We start from the raw sequence: 25,973 nt of genomic DNA, 5'->3' as shown, positions 1-25,973 counted from the left end.
ACGGGAGAAGCAAGACCTTCTGAGGTCTAGGTCACAGACTGAAGGATCCCAGGGTGCACTTGGTCTTCTTCTAAGAAGTCCAAGGTCACCATTGTTTAAAAATTTCTCCCCTGGCCTTGAGCTACTTACATCCAGGGATTCTCAGTGAGTCATAATGCTGGGGGTGGGGGTGCGGTGCGTAAGGAGGGGGAGGGAGGTGAGGAGGGGAGGGGAGTGGGGAAGAGTCCAGCCTGGGCATCAGCGTGACCTATTTAAGGCTCCACCACTCACCAGTCATGACCTGGGATGATCCATCTTTTCTGAGCCTCAGGTGGGGGTAATAATGCCACTGTCTTTGGAACTATTGTAAGAATTAAAAGAAACAATGTATCCACATTGTACCAACACCCTTGGCAAGTGCCCGGCACACAGTAAACACTTAGTGAATCAAAGGCTTTCTTATGCAGGGCGGTGCGGCACACACCTGAATCATGAGCCCCACAGTTCACCCACAACTCCTAATCACACGTCATTTTCAACAACATACACTTCTGCAGATAAAAAAGGTAACCCACACTTTCATTTTCTTTATTTTTCATTGATACCGTATGAATACAAAGTTTCTAGAAAGCTACAAAATGTCTACCACTTTATCAAGAAGGCATCAAAATGTGTCACTTTGCAAAGACATGAAAACACCTGCAGGAACTGACACAAAAATAGCATTTTTAGAGTGATGAAATAATTGCACTTAACTGTCATGGATATTAAAGTTATCACACATATGTACCGCGAAAGCTAGAATACATTTTTTTTTTACAAAGCACTTTATAAAAAAATTCTCTGCACACAAACCCTATAATTTTCATATAACTATCATACTAAAGATAAATTCACTTTAAAGCCAACACTTAGAACATTTTTAAACAAAAAGGTACCAGTACCTAAACACAGACATTAACAAATACAAGAATACTGTACTGCCAAGAGGTTTAACCAAATGCCTTTTGAAAGTTTCTGCAAATAGGTCACGAAAACATGTGTGAGACTTTGCCCCCCACCCCCATCTCTCCAATCTACTGAGAGGAACCTTATCCCCGGGGGCAGGTTCTGGAGCCCCTCCCAGCTGCAGTACAACATCAGAGCGACCGCTGACCAGGTGAAGCGCTTACGCCACGAGCCCATAGTATACACGGGACACACAGACACCGACGGCGAGAATCCCATTAAGTCATTTAGAACGTGAACAAACACATGTGGCAAAACCAATTTACATACAATTTAAGCATATTAAAGAATTAAAGGCTATTCGGGTTTCTTTTTTAAACGTTACAAAATTTTTTTGTTGTTTTTCAGGCACGTACTGTTTTTGTTTTTGTTTTTTTTTTTTTTTTTCTTTTTCCTTATCTGCAGGCAAGAGCCTACTGACACAGGCCTACAGAAGTGAATCTTTCAAGGAGGTAACAGGGAGACGTATTTTTTTTTTAAAGAAGTGCAGTTAATATCTAATTTACACAGTCAAACTAATCACAGAAAACGACTGATCCAAAATAATAATAACAATAATAAAATAAGAGACCGTTTCCAATTGACTTACGCCTAGATTCCGTGAGCCTCTCTCAGAGACAGGGGAGGGGAGAACCATCTCACCATGGAAGGCAGACAAGAGAGTCTACCTGAGAGAGATGGGATCTCCTGGAATCTGACTCCATTTAATAAGGGACACGAGGGAACATAAATGCCATTTCAAATGAACTAAAACGATGTAGTGCGGCAGAGGACTGACTCACTGCAAAGTCAGAGAACAAAACAAGCTACAGCCTTCGGAAGCAGGACAATAAATACCAATATTTCCTCTTAGTTAATGGTGCATGACTTCAGCGAAACTACCCTTGCAAATGCGGTAAATTTTAAACACAAAACCTTCATTCTTCACAACAGAAGCAATGAGTTTATGAGAGAAAACGATTGCCAAACAAAGCACAGCAACAGCTGAAAGCGAAGCAGGAAAACCAGCATCCGATTCATTTCTCTCCAGGTGTGGGACAGTAGTGACGGGGGGGCTGAACTCAGGCGGCTCACTCTCGCCCGTGGTAGCCCATTTTCCTTTTCATCACTTGTTTCTTGTAGAAATTTCTATAAATACAACTTGGTGTGGGTAGAAATCACTCCTGAAATTTCACAGCCCAGACAGGGTAATCTTAAAGACACCAGGGAGAGACGAAAGAACATACGAGTTAAGAGTTCAGAGGCTAACTTTCGGAGATGTCTGATGTCACTTTGAAGTCTGTATCGGCAAGGGAACTTTTTTTTTTTTTTTCCTCCTGGCTTTTGTTTGGCTGGTGTTTTTGCCTTCTGGTCCTTTCCACGCCTCTTCCTTACCTCTATCAGTTTTCCCAATCTAAACAAGGTTTTGAGAAGAGCCAACACACAGACTCTAAAGGGTTGCCCTTTTGAGGGCTGGAACATTCTTTGAAAACGCCGAATTGTGAACGGTGCTCTTTGGAAGTTTCTCATAGCACATTCGTACACAACACTCAGAGTCAACATTTTCGCCGTAAGAAGAACACTTCCATTGTAATGACCCTAACTCATTTTTGTTCTGCACTCGCATCTCAGTCCGAGGCTTCCAACTTCCAGAGTGGTATCACTGCGTAGACCAGAGAAGTGCGTGCTGTCGTCTGAATGGAAAAGAAAGCCTCCACGGAGACTGAACACGAACACGAGGCGAAGGACAGATCTGTCCACCGGCCGAAAGTCTGTCGTTTGCGTGGCAGGCCCCTCGCGCGGCCGCGGGGCCAGGTGACGGGCAGAGAGGGCGCCGGGGTCGCGGACACACACGCACACACACACACACACACCAGTTCCTGGGGTCCCTCCTGCTGCTGGGCGGTGGCGACGGCACGGCAGGCAGGGTCCGAGGCGCGCCCTTGTGGACAGAGGCCTGAGGCTGGTTACTCATCCTGGTGAACCAAAGGCATTACGGTGATCTCAGAATATTTTTGGTCTCTCTACAAATTATCGTTATATGGCAGCACTTTTCTAAGCTGGAATCTCAAACCAAAGGCACTTCCATGCTAGAGCGCAGAAGATTTATAAATAGCTAAGTATTTGGTCGTGAATTTAAAAGGCAACTTTAAAAGTACAATTTGCTTTTCACACTAAACTATGAAGTTGGAAAACCTTCCGTTTTGGTGTATACATTTGAGAGTGCGGTCAGAGAACCGACTCGTGCTCAGTGTCCGATTTTAGACCAAGCGGTCAGTGTCCTATAGAACAGGAGGGGGAAAATGGGCTTACACAAGAGAACGGAGAACTTTTGCCTGTGCGGTTTCATCCGGGGCCAATTGGTGGATGGACGCGGAGGGCTGGGTCTGACTAGGCATTACTAAGGCACTGCTTACTGGAACGCTTTGGCAGCTCTGAATTGAAAACTCCCTAAAAAAGTAACAGTAGTAAGAGAAATGCTTCCAGCTTACAAAAGGGCTCACAGTTCCGAGGCAGCCTTTTGCACTGCACACCCTACACGCAACATCTCAGAAGATTTAAGGCTTTGCAGAAATGACATGTGCAGGGCTTTGCCACAGAAACGTCAACAGAAAGAAAGAAGCGATGCAGACATATGCTCTCGATGTCACAGGTGGGAACGCCAACACACAGAATCGGTTCTACCCTCCGTGAGGACGGGTGTAGTGTACCAGACAGAGCATATAAAAACTTACGCAAATCGTATGTACCTGGTTCATAAAACTGTCATCTCAGACGATTTAAATAATTTATGGTTGTACAAACACAGACTGCTAAAGCCACTACAGTATTGAGACCTAAAGACGACTTGGGTTGAAGTCATCCGGGGACTTTTAACGCCAAGTGCTGGGAACAGGGGCTGCTTTTTGGCTGGTCTGAGTGTGGGACATGGTGGCTGGGTTGCTTAGCAGATAAAACTTGGCCTCAGAGTCTGTGGCAGGTGAACTGTCCTCAGGTAAGCGAAAAGGCTCATCAGCGTTCGTATCTGCTCGTGGCTGCCTCACGCAGCTCCAATCAGACCAGAGGCTCCGTGGGACAAGCGGCATCAGCATCGGGGCGATGCTGTGCTCTGGCGACGGAGGTTCTTAGTGCCCCCCTCTCTCCCGCACTGAGTCTGTGTACAGCTTCGTAGGGAACATTTAGGCATGAGCACCGAAGAGGAACAACCTCCACCAGGAGAGCCCAAGGAGTAAGTGGCCAGGTCCCAGAGCCTCACCCTGATTCTGTCACTAACCAGCTGGGTGACTGTGGGTAAGTCACACCTCCCCTCTGGGCCTCAATGTTCTCATCTGCTAAATGAAGGGGAGCAGGTTGTGCTCTCTTTCAGCTCAATAAAGAAAACTCTATCAGCCCTCTTCCAGAACAGGTCCCTCTCTCCTCCATCCGTTAAGATGCAGTGTTCCAAAGGCTTCCATAAATTCCAAAAACAGCACTGAGTGTAGGGCAGAAGGCAGACAGCACTGAGTGTAGGGCAGAAGGCAGAAGACCGGAGGAAGTTTACCGAAATGATGAAAGCGCTGGTCGTGAGACCCATACGCTTATGAGAATAATGAACACAGCTGGGACTTCTTTTACAGCTGGTAAACTAAGGAATGAAGGTCCAATCACAGAGGCCCTCACATAGGTGCGAGCTGATTATGGGGATGGTGGTGACCAGCTGTTCCCAACATCCCCAGGGATGAAGGGAGGAATCCTCTGTAGCAAGACAGACTCTGCTGTGAACGGAAAGTCATTTGAGTAACATTCCTACCTGCCTCTTCATGACCTGAAACGAGGCTCCCAGGACAGCAGCTTTCTCAGAGTGAAATGGAAGGAAGGATAAAGAAAATCTCAAATATGGCATTTGTGACCTGTAAGACCTAGGGCAGTGGTTCTCAACTAGGAGTGCTACTGCACTCCGTGGGATGTTTGGCGATGTCTGGAGATAGTCTGGGCTGTGCTGACAGCAGGGAGCGTGCGGTGGAGGCCAGGGACGCTGTGCAGGGTTGTCCCACAGAACAAAGAACTGCTCCCAACTGTCAGCGGTGTCAAGGCTGAGAAACCCCGACTTAGCATGGACCTTCTGGGATTCCAGAACCTGTTTGCAGAAGTCCTGAGAGTAACTTTAGGTCTCTTGCTAAGATGGAAACAAATGCCAACGGACCAGAGTCGGTCCTTCAGCTCTCCCCTGTGCAGGCTGTGGAAGACGGGCCTCCACGCTCTCCAGAAAGAAGACGAGAGGCCCTGACTCGAGGCTGCTCATGCTGGGTCACGAGGAGGTCCGGTACCCAAAAGAAGGCTGTAAGGACAGAGGCCTGGAAAGGCTTCTTATGGTCTGGGAAGCTTGACCGCTGGAGGGAGAAGACTGCGACGAAGGATGAAAGCCCACAGACAGCCCTGGATCAGGTGCTCCCGCACCGCCCCCGCCCCCACGCCTAACTTGGCAGAGACAGACAGAGGGCAAGGGTTCGGGTAACAGGATCAGTGGTTAAGACAGGGAAAATACTGCCCTGGAGAAAGCTGTAGAAGGACAAGATGAGAAGTAAATTTTTAAGGCTCTTAGAAATGTTTTTAAGAGCAAAAAGCAATCCTCCAGGTTGTTCTTGTAAATGCCCCACACTCAGCTCTGAAGGCATCTGGGGGAGGAGGGCACAGCCGGCCTCTGTGGGCTCAGCAGACTGGGTGTGCCCTTCTCTGCGGCCCGCAGGACCCCCGCAAGCTGCGCTTCCTGGGTCTATTTGTGCTTTGAAAAGTAAATCCCAAGAGTCCCCCTGGCAGACAGAAGAGCCTCATTCCTGCATGGGAAAGTGCATCAGATACTTCTGTCGCTTAAGTTCTGGGCTGGCTCTGGCCCTACAAGGTCCTTTAGTCCCCTTCATAGGGTCCTGGCCCGGGGAGAGTGGGGTTTCCCTTGAGGAAAGATGCGGGAGACAAGAGTGAAAGAAACATCCCTAGGAGGGGTGCCCAAGAGAAGTCATTAAGTATGATGACCACGGAAGAAGCTTCAGTGCCTGGGCAGAGGGCCAGACGGAAGGGCAGACCACGAGGGCAATCCTTCAAAGGCCCCCTAAGAATCAGAGAATGTATGTTAGTTTCTTTTTTGGAGGGAAGACAGACATCAGCCTACTGGTTTCTATGAGGGGTGTCCGTTCCAAATGGGAGAAGTTTTGCACTTTCTTCTCTGGTCTTCCAAGGAACCAGTGGCGTGAGTCCGGGAGAGGTCAGGCTTGGTCCCGTGGCTGCCTGTTTGCCACAAGCCAGCCACAGCCTTGTGCTCCTGACGACCAGACACTCTGATCACTATCCAGGCAGGGTCAGAGAGGTGGTGGGGCAGGGAAGCGGGTAAGGGACTTGGATGTGAAAGAACAAGGGATTTATTTTCTGGCCACGATAGGTTTCACAACTTAAAAACCTACTTCACGTTCTATTGTGCTCACCTATTCCTGACAATTATAAAAATGTCACTTTCCTCTGGGAGGCTGGGGAGTGTAACCATGTTTCCTTCCCAAGGAATCACTTATGGAAATAACCCAAGACACGCGGCCACTTCAAACCCACTCTGCCTGGGCAATGCTTTGGAATATTTGGGTTGGAAAGTTCAATTTCTCCTGGGAAGAGAACCTCCCAAATGAGTCTGCTTGAAAAAAAGTCCGAGAGCACGCTGGGCCTCTCAAACCTCCGTCAAACAAGTACTGTGACTTACTGAGAGATGTGGAGGAAACAGATGTCCTTAGAATGTATCTAGATCTAGGGACACAGACTGAGATACAGACACATATCAGCACCTGGCAAACAGATGACACTGAAGAGACAGATGTTCAATAAATATGTGTTCAGTAACTTATGTGTATGTGTGTGGCTGGGTACACACACACACATGCACACACAGTTACGGCAGGTTACCACGCAGACTGGTTCACCAGAAAGAATTTATCCACAGGCTGGTGAGGATGCTTGCAATTTTCCGGGGAGCAGAGATACTAAAACTGATGAGCCTTTTACTTGTTTGGTTGATGAAATTTCTCCCAGCCACAGGATTTTCTCTACTTTGCAGCTCACAGTGCAGTATTCATGCCAATTTTAAATTTCTGTTATTAAATTTCAGTGGTTCAAACATTTACTCATCTTAATAAAAAATTTGGTTGTCCATAGAAAATATAACTGCACACACAAGACTATAAACATTGTACGTTTAGATTTTCAGTATTTATCTACTTATTGCAAAAAGAGCCATCTTTTTTTTTTCATTAAATAATCATCACATTAGTACAATACAATTTTATATTTTTTAAATATACTATATATGTTAAGGATAAGGGGTGAAGTTTTCTTCCTTTGTAATACCTGTTCAAGAGTTTAATGGATTAAGAGATTAGTTTTAACCTTGAGGAAAAAAAAAAAGTACAAATTTGTCTCATTAGAATATTTCTACCAAGCATTTAAGGCTATATTTTAACATTTGGTTTCGAAAAGAAAGAGAAGTTTCATTTAAAAAATAATTTAGTGAATTACATTCTTTCATAACTTCCACCCTAATTAGTTACAAAGATAAGTCTAAAGATTCTTAGCTTTGTGTACTAATTTACATTTATATTTAAAGATTAATTTTACTTGTATCTTAAAACAAGAAATTTTATGTTGAAAAAAGAAAAAAACAGAACTAAATACATTTGTATAAAGGCTGTAAATGCCCCATGGCAAATGCTCTGTCTCAGATTTTTTTTTTTCTACCACAATTAGAAACAGGTCTCTGCAGACAGAGACCCGGGTTCTTTAAGGTTCACCTTTCCCGAGAAAATTGTGGGCTGCGGATGTGAAGAACACACAGAAACCACTCAGATTTCTCTTTTTACAACTGTACCAGAACTTCACAGCTATAATGATAGTATGAACACATGAGGAAAAAATGACTTCACTCAAACAGGATTTAGAAAAAGTCAGGGTGACCTCAGGGCCAGGGCACCCCCTGTGTGGTGAGGTTTACAGACAGTCATTCAATAATGGAGAGAGTGTGTGTGTGCGCACATACGTGTGTGTGTGTGTATATACAGATATCTATATATATAAATAACCATCTTCAGTCCTTTACAAGCCTGTAAATATGATGTTGTGCTCCATGTTCACTATTTGAAACTTCAAATACACAGGCCATGCAGAGGAGAGTTTCTTGTGTATCCCTGTTTGTTACCACCTGTTAAAAAAAAAAAAAGAAAGAGAACTATAGACCTATATATACACACAAACACACACAGAGAGAGACACCACGTGGATGAAAACACACTCTATCCGTGCTATGGCCACTAGGATTTGCTTGGGGACGGACAGTCTCAAGTCCAACAGGCAGACCACTGCAGACGTCCCAGCCTCCCACTGCTCCCTCCAAGCACAACTCAGGATAATTATGGGGCTGACTTGAATCCTATCTGAACTTAGTTACCATGTGTAAGAAACACCTTACGGACAGGGTCTGAGCCATAATCCGAGCCCCCAAGAATTACTGCAGGTTTTTGGGAGGGTCAATTTCTTTACAACAAAGACCATTTTCTAGAATTCTGTCCCACGCGACAGTCGTTTCTCCTAGGAATTGCTTCCTATCTTATTCCTAAACTTCTACTCGATTTGTTTCACAACAGCCCACAATAGACGTGAGCCCCACGAATACTTAGCTCCGCACCGTTAACCAGCAGTGCTGGGACTCCGGACTCCGTAACAGACTCTGAGTAAGGCACGTGATGGAATCATGTCAACTGATCCCTCTTTCCATTTACACAGGCTTTACCTTTTGAAATGTACTCTTGACACATTGATCTGCTTCCCCTGTTGGTTCAAGTCCCTGGACTCCAGCTCTCTGCTCCTCCTGCCCATGGCCTTAGCCTGCGTTCTTATCTTGAGTGACCAGATCTAACCCAGGTCACTGCGGCCCCGACCTTGCCTGCTTCCCAGAGCCGTTCTCAGAAGGAACTTTCTAAAAGCAAATCTAGCCCAACTTCCCAACGGTTTCAGTGATGCTGTTATGTGTGTGCGTTTTGTTTGAAGACAGCCCAGTGTCTTCAAACTCTGAATCTGAGGGCCTAGGCCAGTGCCCGGGGGGGGGGGGGGGTCCCCCCTCTCCCCACTCTGTCGGCTGCTTCACCCGTTCCGTTTCCCTTACCCTCAAGGCATCCGAGGGTGTGGTCCCTGACTGACGGATAAAATCTCACACGCTTACAATTTTCCCATCAGGGCACACAGCACGCCTGTAAGTACCTAGATTTGTGTGACTTTTTTCAACGCCAGCATCTTCAGTGGGCTGTAAGTTCCCGCAGAACGGGAACCATGCCTCCTAGTCATTAGCCTGGCGCACAGCCGTTGTTTAATAAAAACGTGCTGAACGAACGGCCAGCGACGTCACAGCCAACATAGTGTAACTGCTTAGCACACTCCGACTCGGCAGGGGCCGGTCCCGCGGAAAACTGCAGCAACTCCACGAGCGGCCGCCACGCCCGCTCCACTCTGACGGGGAGGGAGGCCGGGGAGCGGACGGAACGTGGGAGAACCGTCAACGAAGACACCCAGATCGGACTTCGAAGACGTTTTTCCTAACCATCAAGCCACGCTGCTCCAGACAATGAACTGATACAGTAATAGATTATCTGCATTTTTTTTCCTGGGTAATAAAGATTTGATTCCGTACTGGTACCCACCTCCTTCCTGCCCCGTCTTACTTCCCGTCCCTTCGAAGCCTCACAGATCAAGACTGCAAGCATGCAGGCCTTCCGCCCTGGAAATCTCTCTCCCTCTCTCCCCATATGCAAAGAAATGCCATGTCCTGCTGCTTTTGCCTCCGGAACAGTCCCTGAATCCAGCCCCTTCTCCACCGCCACAGTCCAGGGTACCAGCGAAGCACCGGGACTCCCCCACCCTGAGCTGTCCCGGCTCCTCCCACTCCCATCGGTACACAGCCGGCGCGACAACCCTGTGAGCAGTAACTCTGACAACAACGCCCTCCTGCTAAAAACCCTGATGGCCTGTATTCAACTTCCAAACTTCAGGGTGAAAGGAAAACCTGTTTTCGAGCCTGCAAGGCCCAGGAGCGCCAGCCCCATCTGGCTGTTCCTACCCGGCCAGCTCCCTGCTCTCCTCTCACTCCATGCCAGCCACACGACCCTATTTCCAGTCCTCCCACCTGCCTGCCCACCTGTGGTGCTCTTCTCTACCCTCTCTGCCCAGTCAGCTAGCAGGATGGCCTCCACTGTTCCTTACCTAGGGAAGCCTTCTCCGACCTCCCTCACGAGGTCAAGTACTCCTGGCACCACTCTCTTGGCACTATGTACCCCCTCTGCCAGCCACCAGCCACCGCCTGGTTCACATCCACCTTGTGATTGCTTGAGGAACGCCTGCCTACGTCAGGCGCCCCCAGGATGGCTGCCCCCACCCCCGTCTAGTTCACGTCCCAGCACCTGACACTTAAAATACACACCCATGGAATGGCCCTTTTCTTGGTAGATCTGCAAAATGTTTATCTGTCAAGGCAACTTAAACATCAGCTTTAAACATGCCTGAGGATTCCCCGCCCCAATCTGAGTACAGGTACCTGCCAGGCAGCTCAACTGCTCTGAACGTCCAGGCGTCCGTTTCCAAGTACCTGCAGCCACGCAGTGTACAGACGGTACATTCTGACACTGTAACCACTTCTTCACCTGTCTCTGTCCCCCGAGCAGGCCAAGATGTACTACGGGACAGGCGCTGTGTTTTACCTGCATTGCACTCTGGCAGCAAGCACAATCTCTCCATGGTTTAGCTGAATGAACGCAAATATTCCCAATAACCTTTGAGGTGGAGTGTGCAGACCCGAGCTTTTTGTTTGTAAATGGAGGAGGAAACTGAGTTCAGAGACTTTAAATGACTTACCCAAACCCAGGTCATAAAGTAGAGCTGGGTCTTAAAGCCCCAGTCTTCTGATTCCATGACCATGAAATATCCTGCGAAGTGTCTCTCCTGTCCTGTTACGTCTTCATTTACATCTGTCACTAGCTCTGTGACCTCAGGTAGGCCTAACTTTCCTTATCCATAAAATGGGAATAAATATGACCTCATAGTTCTGCAGTGAGAATTCCATAATATCACATTTACAGAAGATTTAGCACTGTCCCTGGAACCTCTATGACCTACCTTACCTTCTTGCAAACTTTCTAGGAAAGAATATGTCCTATTTGTCTTTTTCCTTTTTAGGCTCCAGGCCCAACATGGTGCTCAAACTCATGACCCTGAGATTAAGAGGCACCTCCTCTACCGACTGAGCCAGCCAGGGGCCCCGAGCTGTCCTAGACTTCATGGTTAAGATTCAAAAGGAGAAAAGAAAAAAATGTTTCCAGCAACCTGTACGTCTGTCTGAACACAACGTCCAAAGACGACAGGAATACTTGGCCTATAATTCAGTGACTATCTTCCTCGGCCTGTCTGGATATTGTCACTAAGGCCTGGCATTTACAGGTTCACCTCAATTTCTGTATCATCCTGATGAAATCAGAGTTTAGCTCACCAGCCAGTAAGGTCTGGAATTGATCGTGTTGACACGGGCTTTGTAATGCAATACCTAGTGACACGCCTACAACCACGTCCAGCAACTGCCGTCCTGGCCACGCTCCTACGTCCTACACGCCTACAACCACGTCCAGCAAGTGCCGTCCTGGCCACGCTCCTACGTCCTACACGCCTACAACCACGTCCAGCAAGTGCCACCCTGGCCACGCTCCTACGTCCTACACGCCTACAACCACGTCCAGCTAGTGCCGTCCTGGCCACGCTCCTACGTCCTACACGCCTACAACCACGTCCAGCTAGTGCCGTCCTGGCCACGCTCCTACGTCCTACCCTGAGGAAGAGCTTTATCAATGAGATGATTTCATTCTCATAATCCAGGAGTGCTGGTTTAATTTCAGCTTTTCTAAGAGCTAAAATATTATTTCTAGTAGATATTTATTGAGAGCTACTAATTCTTCACAGCCAAGGAATTTCTCTAGTTGCTTCGTGATACATTTTGGAATTAATTTTATGCTCTCTGGACATCTAGGCTGCTTGAAGTCACATGTTCTCAAGGAGAAATATGGATTTGGTTTCACGGGTTTTGTGGCTAAAAAGATGCCTTAAATTTCTTCCAGGCCTCATGTTCCTCGGCTATGCTGTGTGAGTGACGTAGGGTTAGGGACTGAGGGCATATTCCTTAAAATGCTGAGACAGACTCAGAACTGGTTTGTGAGGACAGCTAGGAGTCCTTCCAAGAGAGGTGGGCCAGCCATTCACTCAGAATTTGGGTTAATTCCTAAGGCTGTTAACTGTCCACACCAAGGTATGATACACCCAACTTCTGCCCATCTGAGTGCGAAACTCACCTGCTCGTAACTCGCAACAGAAAGTGGCGCCGTGTCTGGTACCCACCAGCACCCCAAACCGTGAACTGCTCGGTTTTCACTAACGACCATTACAGACCAAGATGCTTATCAGTAATAGTTATTAAAGAACAGGTTTTCCAAAGCTTCCCCCAGATGGCTAGTTTCTCACGGACACACCAGAGAATCCAGTGAGATTCTCTCTCAGGAGTAAATGAAAACAGCATGCAAAATGATCTGTCTGCCAACTGAATGCCCATCACGTGTCTGAACTCTTGAAATGCCCTGCAGCTCACTTAGCCCTCCCTGTAGCAGTCGGTCTCAACTCCCTGGGGAGCTATAAAAATAAAAGAAAAACCGTGATGCTGGCAGGACCCCACCCCGAAGGATTCTGATTTTATTTCTCTCAGCGGGGGCCCAGGCCTCAGAATTTTTAAAAGTTTCCTGGGTGAATCTGATATGCAGGAGGATTTTAATTTTTATAAGTTCTATTTATTCAGTTTTTATACTGTTATGAAGAAACTGGCTCCCACTGGCTCTTGGAAGTTAAATAGGAAGGCATTTCATGAGCTGGACAACCCACTGGTACCTTGACACTGACCAGGGAGGGTGTGTCTGTATCACGGAAACAGGCAAACACTAATAAATCAGGGTTGCGGGGGGCGGCGGTGGGGAGGTTGGAGGATAGCCTTCTTCTTCCTCTTCTTTTTTTTTTTTAAAGTAGCATGCCACTGATGGAGAACCCTGGTCTCAATGGGCCCCAAACCTCTGGGTAGAGAACTTCTGCTCTAAGTATTCTAGCTCAGAGTTTTGAGGACATCACTGTTCTTATAACCCTCCCAAGTCCCCACAGGAAGCCCCCATGAGAAATCTGTTTTAAAGTTAAATATGAGGGGACCCTCCCCCATTCCCCAGGAAACTTCTCCCATCGTGGACCCTGAGCACCAACCACTGCTTTTACTTTCCCTTTAGCTGTCCAAGTTTGGACCATACTTTTCAGCCCCTGGGGACTATTTCCTGGTCATGACATTCTATTTTAATTTATATTTCTCATGGTGCTTAAGGGTTTGTATTTTGCTATCCTAATGTGCGTTACTTCTTATAAGGCCTTGCAGATCTTCGTGAAATGAGTCAGGGTGGATGTGAAGTACGAACCCATTGACTCAGCTTTTGTCTCATTTGCAATGTGCACACTATGCTGCTGGGTTTCAGGCATGGCTGACACTGGAATGACCTAGGGAACTATAAATATACATGCCTGGCTTCTAGCCTCAGAGCTCCTGATTTCGTGGGTCTACGATGCAGCCTTGGTATCAGGCTTTTAAAAGTTAAGTATTTAAAAAGCTCTCCATGCCTTTCTAACGTGCAGCTGAATTTATCCCCTTGAATTCCAGTTTTCCTGAGCTTAGAAAAGCTCAGCCCCGCCAGATGAGACCCTGTCTCTTCTACAGACCCGAGCCCAAACAGAGCCCAAGCCTGGCCCAGGCGCTGTGGACTCAAATGGTGGCCGACCGCCAGCCTGCTCAGCACCCGTCCCCAGCCCCCGCCCTGTCCCCTTCCCCTCCAGCTTCAGACTGCATTTGCCACAAGAAGAAAGGGGCAAAAACGTTACCAATAAAATTGTGAAGTTTTCCAGAACACTGTTCATCATATATTTCTCTGGTAAGTGTTTGAGCTTGTGGATGAAGTTTATCATATATTCACACATCGGGGAGCGGTTTATTCGGTACACAAAGCGGCCATTCTCAAACCTTGCGTACTCCGTCTGTGAGGGGAAAAAGGAGTTGAGCACGTTTACATTTCTGACTTCGGAATACATGAAAAAGCTATGACTGTCTGCAAAAGCATTTTTCCTTTTCCAACAGGAACCCTCTGCTAGATGCTGTACTATCTACACGGCTGATTTAATTAACAAAAAATCCTATCTCCAAACTTAATGCCAGACTCAGAAATCCATTATTTTTCTGGAAACTTAAAAAAACAAAAGGGGAAACAGGAGAGCTTATTTAAAGAAGGGCTGTCCAGGTCAGAAAGAAAAGAAAGCAAAGGTCAGAAAGAAATATAATCACCTATTTAGTGATTTTCTGCCTGGAAATCCGGGAGTGCAAGGCCCAGCCAATTACAGCTCTTAAAAGAGCCCACAGAAAATCCTCCTGTACTGTTACAAAGACCTCACAGGCCAACGACCAACGCAGCGAATCTCTCTACCTGGGGGAAAGCTATTTCACCCTGATCACGAGCTCCTGACTGTGAGTTACTTGGGTCTTTAATAAACAAGGGAAAGAAAGAAAATACTGGTATTGAAGATCCCACTGAAGCACCCAGAAATAAGAAACACAGCCCTAGACAGCCTTGGATCAAAGAGGAGTTAAAAAGGAAACTACAAACTATCTCAAGAGTCATGAAAAGGAAAATACTTGACGTCAAAACTTAGGGGCCCGATGGAGCTATACTTGGAGGAAACTTAACGAAGCAACTTCATGAGTTCATTATTAAAGGTAAAAAAATTATAGAACTAGACCACGTCTGAAATTTAAATAAAAGAAGAAAACCCACAAAACAGACCCAAGCCACAAAGAAACCAAAGGAAACCAGGAATAGGAAATTAATAAAGATAAAAGCTCAAATCGAGGTTAATAGAAATAAAAACTGTGGGCAGAATAAATTAAAAAACTGGTTCTTTAAAAAGTCAAAACAAAATCAAGCCTTCACAAGCTTAAGACCGAAAAGAGACAAAACCGCAATTACAGTAGAGATGGGAAGATCTGTAAAAGGTTACTTCACATAACTCTAAGGCAAAGAAAGCCTAGAGAGGATGATTTCCCAGCAAAGTATGAATTACTAATACTGAACCACAAAGGAGAAAACCCTGGTCCGTCGGTTAGGAGGGAAATGACTAAACCATTGCTCAGAGACTCACCACTGAAAAAGGTACAGAGACCAAATGGTTTCATCACTGGGTTTTATGTAACTCTTAAGGAATAATTATTCTCATTGTTACGCAAACACTGTCAGACCACAGGAAAAGGCAGGTGTCCCAAATCTTTTAATGAAATTGATGGACGTAAAGAGATTAGAAAAAGGAACAGACTAGTAACACCTAGGATATGCAAAAATCTTAGGCAGCCCAGCAAAGAGAATACATCAGTGTGTCCAAAGCAGGCCTTTCTCCAGGAATGCTGTGGTGGCCCCACACACGACAGGTATGAACGCGTGATGCCCAGAAACCGGACAAAAATCATACGAAGAGATGCCGAAAAGGCATTCGATAAAATATTGCAGCTGTTGCTAATAAAAACCCTAGGTACAACAGGAATAGAAAGAAAGCACTTAAATATAAAATAAAGACCATTTATAAAATCCAACAGTGAATATACCCGCAAATGGCAAAACCCCAAAACCAACTCTATGGGCAGCAGTTAACTACTTCTTTTTATGACAGTGTTGGAGGTTTTAGCAAATAGAAAGAAGGTGAGAAAATAACCAAAACAGAAAAGGTGGCAAAAACGTTGGAAAAGAAGAGATAAAATAAAGCCTTCTCTTTTTGCTGCTGCTATGACCATATACACAGAAAAATCCAAGAGTCTAGGGGAAAAAACCCACTGGAGATAAATAAGGGAAGGAACATGGCAAGATGGCCAGATAAAACATATATAAGCAAAAACCAAGAGCTTTCCTCTCTTCTAGTAATTAAAATCTAGAAATGGGAAATTGCATTAACAAATTATATAGTATTTAGAAATATATTTAACAAGGAAGGGATAAACCTGTATGTGAAAACTATAAAATCTTATCAAGATAAATGAGATGGAAATGCAAATAGGTTCTCAAATGGAAACATTTAGTATTGGTAATGTGTCCATTTATCCCAAAATAATGTCTAAACCAAGTACAATTACAATTAGATTGATCAAGAGAGGATTTTGGTTTTCTTTACTTCTGCTTTTTTAACTGATCTCATTTTGTGGGAGAATAAATGCTGTTTACTAGCCTGGAAAATATATGGAAAACAACAGCCAGACTGACTTGCGTCAGCAGATATAAGAATGTGCTATAAAGCCACTGTAATCAAATCAACACGGTATTGGGACATGTAGAGATAAATGGGGGGGGGGGGCGTCAGAGAGACTCCAGGAATGGCTCCCAGGATATGCAGTAACTTTAGGGGGACAGATCGCAGATCTACTCAGTGGGAAAAGGATGAATCACTTAATAAACAGTTTGACACAAACACCTATGTATCTGGAAGAAAACAGAAGCAGACTCCCATCTCACACCAAATGCAGAAGTACATTCTAAGGGAATTAAAAGTTTAATTATAAAACTCCACCTACCACTCACACTAACTTCCCCATGAAAATTCCTGGGACTTCATCCATCAAAGGCAACCTTTTCCTGCTCCCTGAACTTACAGAAAGCTTTGGGTGTGTTACTGGAGGATACAATGAAAAAAAGTTTGGAATCTGGGAAACTGCGTAACTTGTCCAGTTCATTCTTACCCAGGCAGGAGGGTCAGCTCAGGTGCGCCCTGACAACCTGACTACTCAGCAGTCATGCCTACCAGGAACATTCCACGTTCCCAACCACCGACAGGCGACTGTGCTCCCTCCTTGTCCGAGGATTTGGGAGGTCATCTGGGCTGTAGGCCTCCCCGGCCTGTCTCATTACATGGCCACCTTCTCACCTACCCTCTCCTTGCGCTTCCCAGACACACGTTGAGCCAGCTCCCCTCCTCTCTCATCCACTTCTGTTCTCTGCTCCTCTGGCTGGTGTCTCTGGTCCACTCACCCCAGGGCTAGCTACTGCTCCCCAAATTTAAATCCTTATTCCTGTGCTGCTGCTATTCCCTCTCTGCACCTAGTTCTCCATTCCCAGAGCTTTAATGATCCTTAATGCTTAGGATCCCCGATCGGTGTTCTCAGTCTTTACCTGTCTTCCAAATTCTCATCTTGCATCTAGAACCATCCCCTGGCTACGTGCTCTTGAGCACCTTACTTTCTTATCTCTGCTGGTGGCAGCACTGTCCTTGCAAACACAAAACATGTAACCTCTGACTCTCCTTCCTCATGGGTTTTTAATACCCAGTGAGTTATTAAGTTCCATCCAAAACGTCTTACTGGATTCCCCCTATTACCGTTTTAGTGAAGCTCGGGATACTTAAGCTCCCATCGACCATCTAGTCAACTCTTCTGTCCTCTCTGGCTAGGATCACGTCCTCAACACCAGTCTCGGGAGGCCCGTCCTGTGCTCAGGAAGCTACGAGGGCCTGCCGCATCCCAGAGCCTCACTGTTCAGCCCCAGGTATTAAAACCCACACGCTCGCCCCCGCTCTCCTCCCCAGTGCCTCTTCTCTCCCCTGCCCTGGCACGAAGTCTGCTGCACTCAGGCTGGGCTCCAGGACCTGCGAGCTCCAGGACCACCGTGAACCAGAGCTGCTCATTGGACACGGATCGACTAGGTGACGGGCAGGAGACACCGGAAAATTCAACTTTACGTGGAATGTCAACTGCAAACATTATTCACACAAAGCAACCCATGCTGGTAAAAAGAACACACGTTTTATTGACAGGGAGGGAGGCCATGAAATATAAAAACTACAAATAGGTATTTGACCCCAGCATGTGCTGCCATCTGTTTAAAAGAATTAAAGGAGGGGAAATGGCAAAAGCACCACCACCAGTGGAGGTGTCCGGGTTTTAGAAGACAGGTGCCGCTCAGCTGAATTTCACCACAGCTGTGATCTACAATGCCTGGAAGTGCCCTTGGACCTGGGGGTGGGAAGGGCACCATCTGATGGGTGGCAGGGCCCGTCTGCACCCGCTTCCACACCAGGGCACCCCATGAGCCCTCGGGTCGGACTGAACGCTGCTGGCCGCACAAGGCAAGGCGACCGCGGCCAGGAGAGCTGGCATGGGGCTTCCTCCCTGCCTTCTTCCACTTGCTTTCAGATCATTTTGTCTTTTTAGAAGTAACAGGGGAAAGAGGTGAGAGAAAGGGGGAGGGGGAGGAGGAGACGCCAAAAAAAGTAAAACTCTCCACTCCAATGAAAGCCGGAAGGAAGGCGGCAGTCGGCCCTTGCATGAAGATTCCGGTGGACAGATGCCCACTTACCTCTACTTTTTCTACTACTTGCTTCCCAAAGGAGCACACTTTGGTGGAACAGGTGACTGTCATATTTTCAGAACTCTCATACTGACTGGTCACACCGTAAAAAGCCCCGGCATCGTCCTGAATACTGCAGTTTAGGTCGGCCTGTTGGGAAGGAAACGGAGGTGGGGGTTACGCTCTCATCGCCAGAGTCATGGTAACAAGCAGTGACCAGTGAGCGGCAGGCTAGGACCTCCGACTGCTGGGGCCGAGTGGAGGGCAGGTGTGGCTCGAGGAGGCGGTGAGGTGATGCTTATCCAGAAACATGGTCCTCGGCCCACTGGTCACTTTTTGAAGAGCACGCCCTTGGACAACGGCAATGCGACACGCGTCCACTGCAATTTGCTTTCTCGTGTTCAGCGTAGAACAATACTGCACCCTTGTCCTAAAAGATCCCTGAGGCCTCTGAAATCTGTGCAGAAAGCAGTATGTGAATGGGGTTCATAGTCACTAATCTGTAGACTTATTTAAATATTTATTTATTTGAGAAAGAGAGAGAGCAGAGGGAGGGGCAGAGGGAGAGGGAGAGGGAGAGCATCTCAAGCAGACTCTGCGATGGGCACAGAGCAGAGAGCCTGACGCGGGGCTCGATCCCAGGACCCTGAGATCATATTCTGAGCGGAAATTAAGAGTCAGTTGCTCAACTGGCTGAGCCACCCAGGTGCCCTGATCTGTAGATACATTTAAAAGAACAGGAGATCTATAGCTGACTGGCCATTTGTTACAGATGTAAAAACAGAAAATTTACTACAAATTACAGCATCAGAGGGAAATGGTTCCTAGTAAAGACTGGCTTATAAAGAGGCTAAATAATTCATATTTCCCACTCATTTAAGGTGTCTGATGATTACCTACTGCGTGAGGTTCATGCTGGACACTACGTAGGACTACAAACGGGAGCTATGTACATAAATAACTGTAACGGAGATAGGAATAGTACCACGTCGAAGTCCAGACAACGGAAGGCATGACTTCTAGCCAGGGGTATTACTTACGGGATGGTTACAAGGTGCAGAGATGGGTTGAGGGGACACTGGGCAGAAGGGGCCTCGGGTGCCTCCTTCCAGCGACAGCGCAAGGGCTGAGGCCGGTGGGAAAAGTGAGTTTGGAAATGCAGCCAGGACCCAGGTTGTGGAAATGGGGACCCTTGGAAAGTTCTGGCACAAGGAGGTGATGTGATCAGAGTTGTGTTTCAGGGATAGATGTCTCAATGTGGAATAGTGTCCACTGCAGATGGAGGCTAGAGGCCACGGGAGTGGCTGGACTACTGATGGCTCCCTCCCCTCCAATACCTACTGACGGGCTCTGGCACACCAGGCACTGGGTATGGAGCCGGGGGTCAGAGTGAGCAAGACCTGGGCCAGTCCCTACTGCCACAGGCTCACGCCTGAGTAGGAAAGACATCACCGTAGGGATGAACACTCCCGCCGCAAGAGGCATAGAGGGCATGAGAACCAACCTCAGGGTTGGGGAAGCTTCCAAGGACGAGGCAGCTCAGATCTAAAGGAAGGAGCGCTGACTGAGGCAGGCAGACGTGCCCTGGGAACGTACAAAGTGCACATAACCAGAAACAAGGCCAAGGAAAGGCTGGGATCAAGGCAGCAGGGGAGAGAGGGTGGCAGAAGAGGCAGGAGGGTTTGGTCTTAGATCCTAAAACCAAGGCACGGAGGAGTCATAAGTGCACAGGAGGGGCCCAGTGACAGGTCATGGCTGGGTCTGCGTTTCCTAAGAGGCACCATGAACACAGTGCGAAGATGACTCTGGAAGAGCGAGAGCACAGGCAGAGACAGGGCAGAGGTTGACGGGCCTTCCAGATAAGGGCCGGGGTCTGCACTGCCGTGGGGACTGGAGAAGGACAGGGGTACCTGCCACACGATCGAGACCACAGTTTGTGAGTCTGGCACATTCTGACCAGCTGATCTTAAAACCTTGACGCTCACGGGGCACTAGGAAGACCTGAGTCATCCTACATATATTTTTAATAAGGATTTGAATTCCCTTCTTGAATTGAGTATCAAGAAAATGTCCCTTTCCTGAGGCAAAACTTCCTGTTTTCTGGCTTTGAATAAAAAGAACCATAGGCTTTATATTCCCCTTTTTTCCTTACATGCCAAGAAATTCAAAGCTAAATTCAGAGCTCAACTACAGTAATTACCTATCCCGGGCATTTCTAATAGCTACTAACAACCAGTGTACGGATCCTTTTACTGGGTTACAATCTGCTTTTACTTGTCCTTGTCCACTTTTCTATTGCCCATAAAGGTAGTGACACTCCCTCGTATTTTGCTTTTCGGAATTATATGGGGGCACAAATTGTAAATAAATAAAAATACCCAGGAGTACATTTTTCTCACAGTCGAAGGTTTGATGTCGGCTCCGTGAAGAGCAGGGTGGCAAGAAATGATGATGTCTGAGCCTGACCGCGATCTGCACCCGCGCCCCCCAGGGTCTACCGAGCTCCAGCTGCCAGAGGAGAAAGTTACCACGTGTCCTCGGCACACAGGACCTCTGACCCGGGATTACACCCGCTTTTCTGCGGCTGCCACCTGGCGTGCACTGAAAGTGGACCTTTAAGGGGCGCCTGGGTGGCACAGCGGTTAAGCGTCTGCCTTCGGCTCAGGGCGTGATCCCGGCGTTATGGGATCGAGCCCCACATCAGGCTCTTCTGCTATGAGCTTGCTTCTTCCTCTCCCACTCCCCCTGCTTGTGTTCCCTCTCTCGCTGGCTGTCTCTATCTCTGTCGAATAAATAAATAAATTCTTTAAAAAAAAAAAAAAAAGAAAGAAAGTGGACCTTTAAGGGGCGCCTGGGTGGCCGAGCCAGTTAAGCATCTGACTCTTGGTTTCGGCTCAGGTGGTGATCTCAGGGTCGTGGGACAGAGCCCCGAGTTGGACTCCGTGCTCAGCATTGAGTCTGCTTAAGATTCTCTCTCCTCAGGGCTCCTGGGTGGCTCAGTCGTTAAGTGTCTGCCTTTGGCCCAGGGCGTGATCCCAGAGTCCTGGGATCGAGCCCTGCGCTGGGCTCCCTGCTCCGCTGGGAGCCTGCTTCTTCCTCTCCCACTCCCCCTCGTGTTCTCTCTCTCGCTGGCTGGCTGTCAAATAAATAAATAAAATCTTAAAAAGAAAAAAAAAAAGGATTCTCTCTCTCCTCTCCCTTTGCACCCCGTCCCCCTGCCCCCACTCTCTCAAATAAATAAACCTTTAAAAAAAAAAAGAGTGGGCTTTTAAGAACCACTGCTTTGTTCTTCCACCAGTGAAGAACACACGGCTCTGAGCAGTGGCTCGGGTACTCTTCGGCGGTGAGATTTATGCTCTCGTAATCACGGCACACAGCTTGTGCCAACAAGTGTTTGTTTCTTTCTTAAACTAAAAACACCCATGTGGTAAGTAAAAAAATAAATAAAAAAAAAATAAATAAATAAAATAAAATAAAATAAAATAAAATAAAATAAAAATCAAACTGGAAAAAGAGTCTATATTTTATTTCTACTCCCGAACTTGCTGACCTCCCTACTGGTGACCGTGTTAACTGTTTCTCAAATGCCCTTTTGGAGACACACACGCAAGCATACACATCCCCTTTTTGCACAAAAAGTCATTTTTCGAAAACTTGCTTTAAAATAGAATATATACGTACATAGCTACATCCTAGAACTTATAGAGTACTGATATGGAATACCAGTTTTAAGAAGAACAGCCATTTAAAAACGCAGGCAGCCCCCACTTGAGTGGCCGCACACTATTCCACGGCACAGATGCGCCCTAGTAAGTACCACGTGCTCTACTGACGAGCCTGTCGGTGCTTCCCGGCGCAGACACGATAATGAGTTTAGGTGCAGCACGCAAGGTGCATAAGAAATTACTTTTACTCCTCCTTTCTTCCAGCTTTAAAAAGTTTCCAGCATCAAAAGGGTTTTAACGGGCTACAAATACATAGTGAGTATTTTAACAAACTCGTTATTTTTGATACAACCAAGTTGTTTTGAAAGCCTGGTGAACAGTCAAAAGCAGTCCGGTGTTTCTGTTGTGAGTGCATCGGGGAGGAGCAGGGCGGGGGGAGCCCGCGGGAGAAGCCTCAGCTACCGACCCCCGCCACGGACCTCCACTTCCGTCAGGGATACAACGGGGGGAGGTTTCTCCAGAACGGCTCCTCAGCTCCCTAGGCACCATGCTTTCTTTTCTACCCTTTTGTCAAATGCTCCATTTTTTACTTTAGTGGCTTCAGTGGCATTAACAGCGTAAACTAATTCGGACACTTAAAATCTGAAGCAAGCACAGAAGTCAACAAAGAAATATACACGTGACGTTTAGAATGGCATTTGCCACATTGTGATGTTAGCACGATTGCTGGAAGCGTCCACAGCCTCCACGCTCCCGTCTGAGTTCCCGTGCTCCAGTGACGCTGGTGAAAGCAGCTGTCCCACTGCGGTGGCATACTGCGTAGACGCCACTAGACCCGATTCATTTTTAAGACCCTCTTTCCTTTATTTAACAAAATTATTTGCAGCAATAACCAGTGCTCTGTTTCACTGTTTTAAACTTTACCAACACCAAAACTCCCCAAGTGGTAACAGAATGACAGAAGTGAAGTGACCTAAGTTCTGTTTCCCATCTTCCTAATGACTGCGCTACCACGGCTCGTTTCCCCAGCTACTCTGTAACCGCGGGAAGCCGCGGGGCTGCAGCTCACATGACTCTAGGAACAGACACAAGGCTGAGTCCACACGTGGTATGAAAGAGTAAGTAACACAACGGCGAAGTCACAGAAGTGTGCTAATTTGAAACGTACATATGTGCATGTATGAATTAAAAATGCTAACTTGACCAACAGTTTAGGACTCAGGTCAATAAAAGATTTTTTCTTTTAAGGAGTATTTTATCAATGGCATTGTTTAGAACTGTGGGCAATGGTGATAATAAAAACGAGAACAATTTTTAGATGGTTTCGCCATCTAAACTTCTCTAAGACCATGGCCATCCTTACTGCCTGTCCCCACCATCTTACCTTTGGTTCACCACTGTCCCTTAGAATTCCCAAAATAATTTTCATTAGTCTTAATTGGGAATGGATGACCTGTAGTCTTAACGACAGGAAGTATCAAAAATGAAGCTATTAATATATACACGCTACGAAAACCTGCTCAGAAATTACTTCAACAAATTGTGATATCTAAAGTTAAAGAAGTTAATTTTTTTTACATAAAATTAAAGTCTGACATACATTCAGAGAAATGCACAGATCACAAGCTTAGAGTTCGATTAATTTTCATGAAGTGAACACACCCATGTAACCAGCACCCAGATGAAGAAACAGAAGCCCTCCCACCCATGCTGTCTTCCAGCACAACCACCCCCAGCCCTCCCAGGGGCGATCTCGAGGCTAAGACACTGTACATTAGTTCCGTGCGGTGTCTTGAACTTTAAATCGGTGGACTCATAGAGTGCTGGCTCCTTGGTGCTTAGTTTCACGTGCTCACCATTGTAGGGTGAGGATTCATCCATCCTGCTGTGAGTAGCTCGTTCACCCCTGTTACTACAGAGTATTGCACTGATGAAAAATACCACCATCTACGCATCCTACTACTGATGGGCACTGGCGAAGTTTCCAAATCGGACTCACCGTCAAGAGTGCTACTCTGTAGGGGCCTGGGGAGCGCTAGTTGGTTGAGCGTCTGACTCTTGGTTTCAGCTCAGGTCATGACCTCAAGGTGCTGAGATGGAGCCCTATGTCGGGCTCCATGCTGAGCTCGGAGGCTGCTTAAGATTCTCTCTCCCCCTCTCCCTCCGGCCCTCCCCCACACCCCAAGAGTGCTACTCAGTACATCCTTGCGTAGACTTCTAATGAACATGCGTACGCACTTGTCTTGTGCTCCCCGGAGTGGAACTGCTGGGTCATGAGGACCATGTACATTTTAGCTTCTATTTAGACAAGAGGGACAGATGGTTTTTGAATTACCTTGCTTTTCTTTTTTTGACGGTGGAGAAAACTTTAATTTTTACTATACATTTAACAGGTTAGTTTTTATTTTTACTTTTTTTAATTTTTATTTTATTATTATTATTTTTAAAGATTTTATTTATTTATTTATTTATTTGACAGAGAGACAGCCAGCGAGAGAGGGAACACAAGCAGGGGGAGTGGGAGAGGAAGAAGCAGGCTCCCAGCAGAGCAGGGAGCCCGATGGAGGGCTCGATCCCAGGACTCTGGGATCACGCCCTGAGCCAAAGGCAGACGCTTAAAGACTGAGCCACCCAGGCGCCCCAACAGGTTAGTTTTTAAAAGGCTTCTCAACTAACAGTAAATAGCGAATTTGCTATTACAACTGCTCTGCAATTACTCTTGAACATGGAAAGTAATCATGTAGCCGTCCAACCATATCACAGCTGTTCTTCGGGAATTCTCTAGGAGGAGGTACTGATGTGAAAGATAATCATCTGTCAGCTGAGGATGTTACGATTATCCCAGAAAGAAATGCATTCTCTGAGCTCCCATGGAGCAAAGGTAATATCAGTGAAAGAATTGCAAGCATTGAATCAACAACAAAGGAGGCAAACTCTGTGATGAGCCCAAGACTCGCACTGAGTTCATTACCCACCCTCTCGACTCATTTTTTCCCAACTGAAAGCTCAGGGCAAACCTATTTCATACAATTCTGAAGGCAAGAAAATAAGAAAGAATGTGCTGGTATCAGAGATACAAACTATTTCTGCCTCATCAGCTTTTATCTGACCACAGGGTAGTTTCTAGAAGCAAATTAAGATAAAAATCCAAGAGACAGCGAAAACCCAGCAAACTTATCTTCCCAACAAATCCTAAATTCCAACCATATCCTACCCTTTCCTTTGGGGCCAAGACAGCCTAAAATGGTTATGGGCCGGGCTCTGAAGTGTTAAACGCCAGCAGGTGCACACACACGCAATTGTGGCTGGGGAGGGGAAGTCCAAACCGGTCTGTGTAAGGAACCTTGGCCCATTATGCCTTAGAACAGAGACCCAAAAATGAACTGGGTTTAGAGGTCTTTCTCCTACTACCAAATGCAGGGATCCTTTCTAGAGTATATACTGACCTGTGCTGCCTTCAGGCTAAGATACAGGAAAACCACTGCTTTAAGAACCTACTATGTGCTGGGCAGACTTGTGAATAAGCTCTTTTTCCTGCTATATTAGTTTTCTATTGGCTGCTTTAACATATGACCACAAATTAAGCAGCTTAAAACAACACAAACTGATGATCTTACACTTGTGCAGGACAGACTTTGACACTGGTCTCCCCAGGTTAAGGTCAGGGTCCTGGCAGTGCAGGGAGCCTCTCCGGAAGCACTGGCTGTGTGTGTGTGTGTGTGTGTGTGTGTGCGCGCGCACGCACGCGCGCTTTCCTTGCTTCCTCCAGAGTCTGGAGGTCACCCACATTCCTGGTCTCTGGGCCCCTCCCCCCACTGTCAAAGCCGGTGACAGCAGGCTGGGTCCTTCTCTG

The 25,973-nt window shown here is 46.7% G+C and overlaps 1 protein-coding gene across 18 annotated transcripts in view; it reads right to left on the bottom strand.

Annotated features, from left to right (window-relative positions):
• Positions 1 to 553: 553 nt before the first annotated feature.
• Positions 554 to 25,973, bottom strand: part of TEAD1 (TEA domain transcription factor 1) — a 260,007-nt gene continuing 234,587 nt past the window's right edge. For 7 of the 18 annotated variants that reach the window (XM_044379691.3, XM_044379699.3, XM_044379692.3 and 4 more), the window contains 3 exons: positions 18,465 to 18,605; positions 13,966 to 14,118; positions 554 to 8,176 (listed from right to left, as the gene is read on the bottom strand). In XM_044379691.3, coding sequence (XP_044235626.1) covers positions 8,063 to 8,176; positions 13,966 to 14,118; positions 18,465 to 18,605 — 408 coding nt within the window. In that variant the 3' untranslated portion in view covers positions 554 to 8,062. Of the gene's footprint in view, positions 8,177 to 8,196; positions 14,119 to 18,464; positions 18,606 to 25,973 lie in introns of those variants that run through there. The other 11 variants (XM_044379696.3, XM_057317462.1, XM_057317458.1 and 8 more) reach the window with 6 other exon arrangements.

The sequence above is a fragment of the Ursus arctos genome, unplaced genomic scaffold, assembly GCF_023065955.2.
Source record: "Ursus arctos isolate Adak ecotype North America unplaced genomic scaffold, UrsArc2.0 scaffold_23, whole genome shotgun sequence".
Taxonomy (NCBI): Eukaryota; Metazoa; Chordata; class Mammalia; order Carnivora; family Ursidae; genus Ursus; species Ursus arctos.
Note: the sequence above shows the minus strand (reverse complement) of the source record. Positions and strands in the feature narration are given on the sequence as shown.